This window comes from Schistocerca piceifrons, chromosome X (genome assembly GCF_021461385.2).
Source record: "Schistocerca piceifrons isolate TAMUIC-IGC-003096 chromosome X, iqSchPice1.1, whole genome shotgun sequence".
Lineage (NCBI taxonomy): Eukaryota > Metazoa > Arthropoda > Insecta > Orthoptera > Acrididae > Schistocerca > Schistocerca piceifrons.
The window spans coordinates 496353048-496359684 of NC_060149.1; the positions used below are offsets into that span (position 1 = coordinate 496353048).

The 6637-nt window shown below is 36.0% G+C and overlaps 1 protein-coding gene across 1 annotated transcript in view; it reads left to right on the forward strand.

The window, feature by feature from the left end:
- The window catches only part of LOC124722460, a 140418-nt gene extending 134217 nt beyond the window's left edge, over positions 1 to 6201 (forward strand). The window contains exon 7 of the mRNA XM_047247618.1: positions 5833 to 6201. Coding sequence (XP_047103574.1) covers positions 5833 to 6201 — 369 coding nt within the window. The remainder of the gene's footprint in view (positions 1 to 5832) is intronic.
- The last annotated feature ends 436 nt before the right edge of the window (positions 6202 to 6637 follow it).

Genomic DNA, 6637 nt, shown 5'->3' on the forward strand with positions numbered 1-6637 from the left:
GCAAGACCATTGTGAGCTCGCCCTCTCATACGCCAGATAATCAGAGAAAAGATACAGCACTGACTGTCGACTCGATAGATCATAAGAAAATTAAGATTTGAATTTAAGTTCTGACAATCCCGTAAAAGAATCTAATTAGCATGACTGAAATATTGACTCACTAGGTCTTATTAAGACTTGAATATCTCCTTAAATAAAATGTGTCTGTAGTTAATGCTTAGGTCGTATTGCTCAGGTAACCATTGAACATAAATTCTTGTTGAACAATGAGAATAAGAAAAATATAGTTCGTATTTTTTTTTCAATTTCAGGTAAATTTTGTATGTGGATTATATAAGGTAGGAAAAGAAAAAATGTAGCTCTGTCAGGAAAAAAATAAAGGTTAGAATATCTATTCCACCTTGTCATGTTTCATGTTTCTGTTGATGTTCTCTGCTCCTCTATTCATCTTCCATGACTGAGGAGCTGTACTCCAGAACTGGCTTGTGGATGAATTATATTCGTGTGGCACTCTTCTAATGTATTTTTAGTATGGCATCAGCCTTTCATACAACAAGTTCTGTATGGTTATTTTCGTTGAAACTGTTCCTACATCGACCACTGAAAAATAGCTGTTGTAATTTTCTGCAGTGACTGGTGACAAATCATGTAGTCAACTAACAATCAATCTATTCGCCTGTTTATCTGGAGTCCACTGTATGAATTTAACACGCGTATTAACATCCTGTTCCTGGACACACATATATATCCTCTCCAAAACTATCAATAAATTCTTCAGGGCACATTTCAGTACATACTTTTATGCCCAGACGAAACAGCAAATGTCTGGCCATAACTGTGGGTTCCTTCATTGGCCTGGCTGGTGGCACATTGAACTAGAACATATGAAATATTAGTTCACTTTATTACTTGAATGAATAAAAAGATTTACTTGTCTTCATATAATCCCTTGGCATAGTAATTCTTAAATATTTATGACTATCATTGACTATTAAAGCGTCTATAGATACAATCACAAACACTTTTTTAATGTACAGTGTTCAACATTTGCAGGAGTACATTTCCATCTGAGACTTGAATAACACTTTAGTGCTACTCGATGATGTTCACTGCTTCAGCTGAGGCCATGTATTGGACCGACTGCTTCCAAACTCTCCTCTGTGTTGACCTTTGTGTGAGGGCGCTTCAGTGCTCAGAGAGTGGGTGTGTCTTCTTCACGCTCTTTTATACATCATAGCCGATAGTAGTGAGACGTCAGTGGTATCAATGTGCATAGCCAGGTTTGATACGGAACTGCAATCTTTAGGCGACACTACATGTATTATGCTGGATACTCCGACAGTGTTGAAGTTTATTCTAATATTCAAAGGTACACATTATCACTGTTATGTTTCTTACCATTATTTTCAGTTTTTAATTGTTTTTGTACTGCTACTCAGTAGGACCCTTGTTACATGTCAACGTGAATCTGTTGACTGGCATCACCACATTCAGTGTACAATGACACCAGTAAACAAATTTAAATGTTACTGATGTATCCTCTACCGAAAAGATTTTTAGATGGCTTATTAAGACCCACAATTGATCAAGAAATAGAAATATTCACTGTGCTCAAGATTCTTCAATACCATTCATATACATAAATCAAAAAAAGTTCATTGTTTTTCGTGTCAATGGAACATCAGCCTTTTTGGAATACGATGAGAATTTCTTCTTGCACAACGTTTTCTTTCCATAAAACAAGGTGGTTAAAATACTGGACTCAAATTCTAAAGTAACATCTAGATTTATGGAAACTACAGGTACCTTAAATCACAGACCAGGAGTAGTGGTGCTATGGTTGAGAAATTGAACTCTTATATGGATGGAAAGGGTTCCAAATTCCCATTTAGGTTTATGTTTTGCTTCTTCTGCAGGTTGATACATTCTTGTTAGAATCCTCCTTTTTCTCTCTCAGACACTTACCTCTAGCTTGCTTCTTACACAGTGACTCAGGATGAACCTGTCTCTGAACTTTTCGCTTTGTCTTTACGCGATATTCTTCCTGTTTTGTTTATGGTACATTACTCAGTGATTCTGAGAGTTTGTCTAGTGGCTCTGTCTTTGATGTCTTGTTTATGGTCAACTGTGTCGTCCTTAATATACCTTTTCGTAGTCTCCACCATCTGCGTAAATTTGTGTGAAGACCAATTTATGGACACATACATAGATGAACGGTTGGTGATAAAATGCATATAACATACATGAACTGTATTCGCAGTTGTGAAAATGAACGAATATCAGCCATAGGCCCATGAAGGAATGACGACATTAAAAATTCGTGCCAGACTGGGACTTGAACCCGGATTTCCCGCTATAAGCAAATGGTCGCCTTACCACTCTGGCTATCCATTCTCGACTCACAGCCAGACCGAAACTTCCATATGTCATCGCTCCTGTATCACAAGTTGTACTCGTACATAATATGTAGTTGTTGTACGATGAAGGACATTTTAATTGAAAGGCACTGGCTAATATTGGCTGGCAAATACGATATTGCAGTGCCTGTGTTGTTAAGAAGAATGATGCAATGTTGTTTCCTTGGTAACGTGTGCATGTCCAAAGGCATTTTGCATCATTCATCTTAGCAACATAGGCACTGTAATGTCGTAAACGTGTACAAATTAGTTCAAAGAACAGACATAGTACCTCTATCTCTGTAGCCGGGAATTGTATAGAACTGTATAACTCTTAAGCCAGAAAACTGTGATTGTAACTACAGAAGTAGAAAACTGATTTCTTCCTTGGCCCTGAGCCACATATATTATCTTTTATATTCACGCTCTACCTTTCGAAACTACAAGTTCCATCATTTAGTGAGAAATAGAAAACGCTCAGAGGTGCCAAATCAAATAAGGGATTAAAATCAAAAGACACCCAATAACTCAACTCAAGGTAGACTCAACAGAACAGAATGAGATGGAGATCTATAAGAAAATGTTTGTAACTGACTAGTTGTGAAAACCTCTATATATGTTTTATATCTGACAGCCTCTCATGTGTTTCCTTTCATTTGCGGTTTCTCTTCCACAACTTACTTCTTCCTGCCTTTCCTTCTAGTGCTGATCAGTTTTTTCTCATATGTGGTTCCATTTACAGCATCTCCTGCTGTCTCCTTTAAGATAATCGGTTTATGGATAACTTTCATTTTATCCTTTGACTACTTTCTATTACTCAAACCAATGATTTTCTACAGCTGATACTTTCAACATTTAAGTCTTTGTGATTATTTATATGCTTGTCTAGATAACATGATACTTCTTCTACCTTCGTTTCATTATAGATTTTTTAACAGATACTGCAGAAGTGCATTTTTGAACAATGGACATATCCTTAATTGTCACTGAGTCAATCTAAATAGTTGCCCTTAACCCTTCCAGACATTCTGTTTCATTTCGGGCCTGAAAATGTTGTCATTTTGTATTAGGCAAGACCCATTCTTCAAATTTTTTTTAGTGTAGCAGAAAACCAAAATTAGACTACCCAAATCCAAGTTATTAATCGTCACTATGAAAGACCCTGTGACCTACAGGCATAATTCTCCAATGTTTAAGGGACTATTTATTGTGCGCTTTTAATCTCAAATCTTATTGTGATATCGGTTTTTGAAGGACTGGAACATTTAACTAATATACACTTATAAATTATAGAGTGCAGCAATCAGTCGTCCTTTTTTAGATTTTATTACACAAATCCAGATTTCGGCTAGTAACGAGCCATTCTCAATGCACTATTTTCTATTCTCAGTGCATGTAAGTCCCTGTTGTTCGGGCATCAGTCACAGTTCTTTGACTGACGCCCAAACAACAGGGACTCACATGCATTGAGAATAGAAAATAGTGCATTGAGAATGGCTCGTTACTAGCCGAAATCTGGAATTGCGTAATAAAATCTAAGAAAAGGACGACAGATTGCTGCACTCTATAAATTATGTCACGTAACAGTCGCTGAGTGCACCCACTTTCCGAATGGAAGCTAACCTGATTTAACTGATATTCTTGTACAATAGTTTGTTTTGTATGGAATTGAAGAAGGAAGTTGTGCCCTCTTGCTATACATAGATGAAGCATGCACTTGGCACACTGCATGTGTGCGTTAGTTTTTCAACCACGATTTTTGCATCTAGTCGCCGATTTTTGTGATCAAAGCATGGCAAATGGCGCACGGAATCATATCTGATGTCCTCTACCGGTTAGTTTCTTCGCTTTGCACATACATATAATGGTGTAGCTTCATTTTAAGATCTGCCTCTCCTATTTTCAGTCCATTTTTGTGCCAAAATCCACGATTCTGCAATATATTCACGGAAACTGTGTACGTACAAAATTTTCTTTTCAGGAAGCCCAAGATATTTTGCCTCATGCACATATATACCCCAGCCATGAGTTAGTTACAGCAGTATCTACGGCCTGAGTAAACATGTGCTGTGTCAACTTTCATGATCAAATAAATGTTCTGTTCACTGAAATGAAAAAGTTTTACCTGTCAAAAACACCAGTGGAAGTGTTGTACAGTTTCACAATCTCAGCTCTTGGAACATCAATGTACAGTTTATTCTTATTATTCCAACATATACAGATATACTCGTTTCCAGTGCCTTTGAAGTTTGATCTGAAGTCAGTGAGCTGTTGCCAAACCTCGTTGGGAGGATTACAGCACCATGATCGCTGATAAACTCCTGCATAAATCCTTGTGGTTACTTTTTCTGTATATTTGCATCAGTATATCAAAATCAGGTTGACTGTCATGATAATCATCCTCTAACTCATTCTGCTCGAGATAATCTATTGTCTGGGAAATTTAACATTGCTGTAAGCTACTGTAGAAAAATTGTCACCGTATTCAAGTTCTTCAGCAACAGATATATTTCTGTTTTCCAGAATTTCTGAAACATCTTCCTCACCGAGTTTTTCTTCATAATTCCTGAAATAAATCCAAAGAGATACTAAAAACAAACTTATGGAAAAATAGAGCAAACACTTACAACTGACAAATTAGTGAAACGTCAGTTCTCACAGGAAACCAAAGATGAAGTACTTTGTCTTCTGTCATTGACAATTTTCTCAAACTTTACCATGGAAACTGTAATTCCTCCAACTTATGGTTGTAGCTAGTTTTGAAATATTGAAAACGTCTTTCAACAGGAAGGAAATACCAGAACTTCGCTGAACATTTAGAAAAAAAAGTGCAGTTGTAAAAGCCAAATAGTCACACTCTCTGTGCACGGCTGACACTTTACGCATCTTGTATAAGTTCAAATACGGATCAACAGATCGCACAGGCATGCATACTTGTAGAACAGAATATCCAAGACACATTACTCTATGTGTAGTGCCTTACAAACTTTTTAGAATGGGTATATCGACAGAAAATAGAATCGTCCACTGCAGTGGACGAATGCACTAAAAATGTTTTTGTATGAGTTGTTAAGAAACATTATACTGTCTTCTAAACTGTGCTATATGTGTCATTTTTGGCAAACAGCGATGGGCTTGTTGTTTTATTGGCAATTAAAGGAATAAGAAAATACTCGACAATTTTAATGTAAGCCATGCTTTCAACGTAAAAGAGCTGAACACTAGTAGAAAATTTTTCTCATCACCTAGCAGTTGTTTGTTAGGCCTCACTTGAATAGGAAGTTGCAATTCTTATATGCATATTTATTCATAGAAACCATTTAACTTATTTTTAGTTACACAATTTATTTCAAAATAAATAAATTTAGAGAAAAATTACGTATTTAAATATTAATTCAAACCAGACCTTCTAATTCTGGTATATTTTTCTTTTCAGGCTCTCTGTCAGCTAAAGCCTTTTGTACGATGGGAAGATTCAAATATTGATGTGTTGACAGCAATAGGAATAATGGCCTTTGTATCTGTCACATCGCTAGTTGTCTGCTATATCTTTGATCGCTGTATAAGAAGAGAGAAAACACATCCTTATGTAGAAGCCAGAGAGATGCAAACAGTATCCCCTCAGATGACTGGACAACAACCTTCAACGTCTGCAGAACGTAAAGATAACAATCAAGGCAACATAACATCAGTCAGTGAAAATAGACCAGCTGATGAAGGAGCTGAAACTGTAGAGTGTAATGTAATTCTTCATAATGCTCCCAAAGAAAGTGATACAGATGTTTCCCTTTTAGAAGAAATATAATAATGTTCTCAGTCATCATATTGTGTAAACAAATCAGAAAAAATTCAGAATTGAGGATTTTGAGGAGTAAACATATGTACACCACTTGTAGAAGTATAAATTTGGAAATTACAAAGATAATATTTAAAAAAATAGTTCGCATAAGCTCTTTCAATAAATCTAGCATTACTTAGGTGCCTTCAAATCTCAACAGGTATTTTTCAGTGTGAAGAAAATTAGTCTTTTATAAGTCATAAGGTACAATCTAAACAAGGAATCCAAACTGAAAGCTGAAATCCAAACAGTTAATGTGTTAATTGAGGACGCTGACAAAAATGAAACATGTGCAGTATGTCAGACAGTCAAAATGAATAATACTTTATAGTCATAAATATGAGTCTTACAGATGTAAGAATGCCAAGCATCAGGAATTTTAAGAAATTAAGTATACATGAAT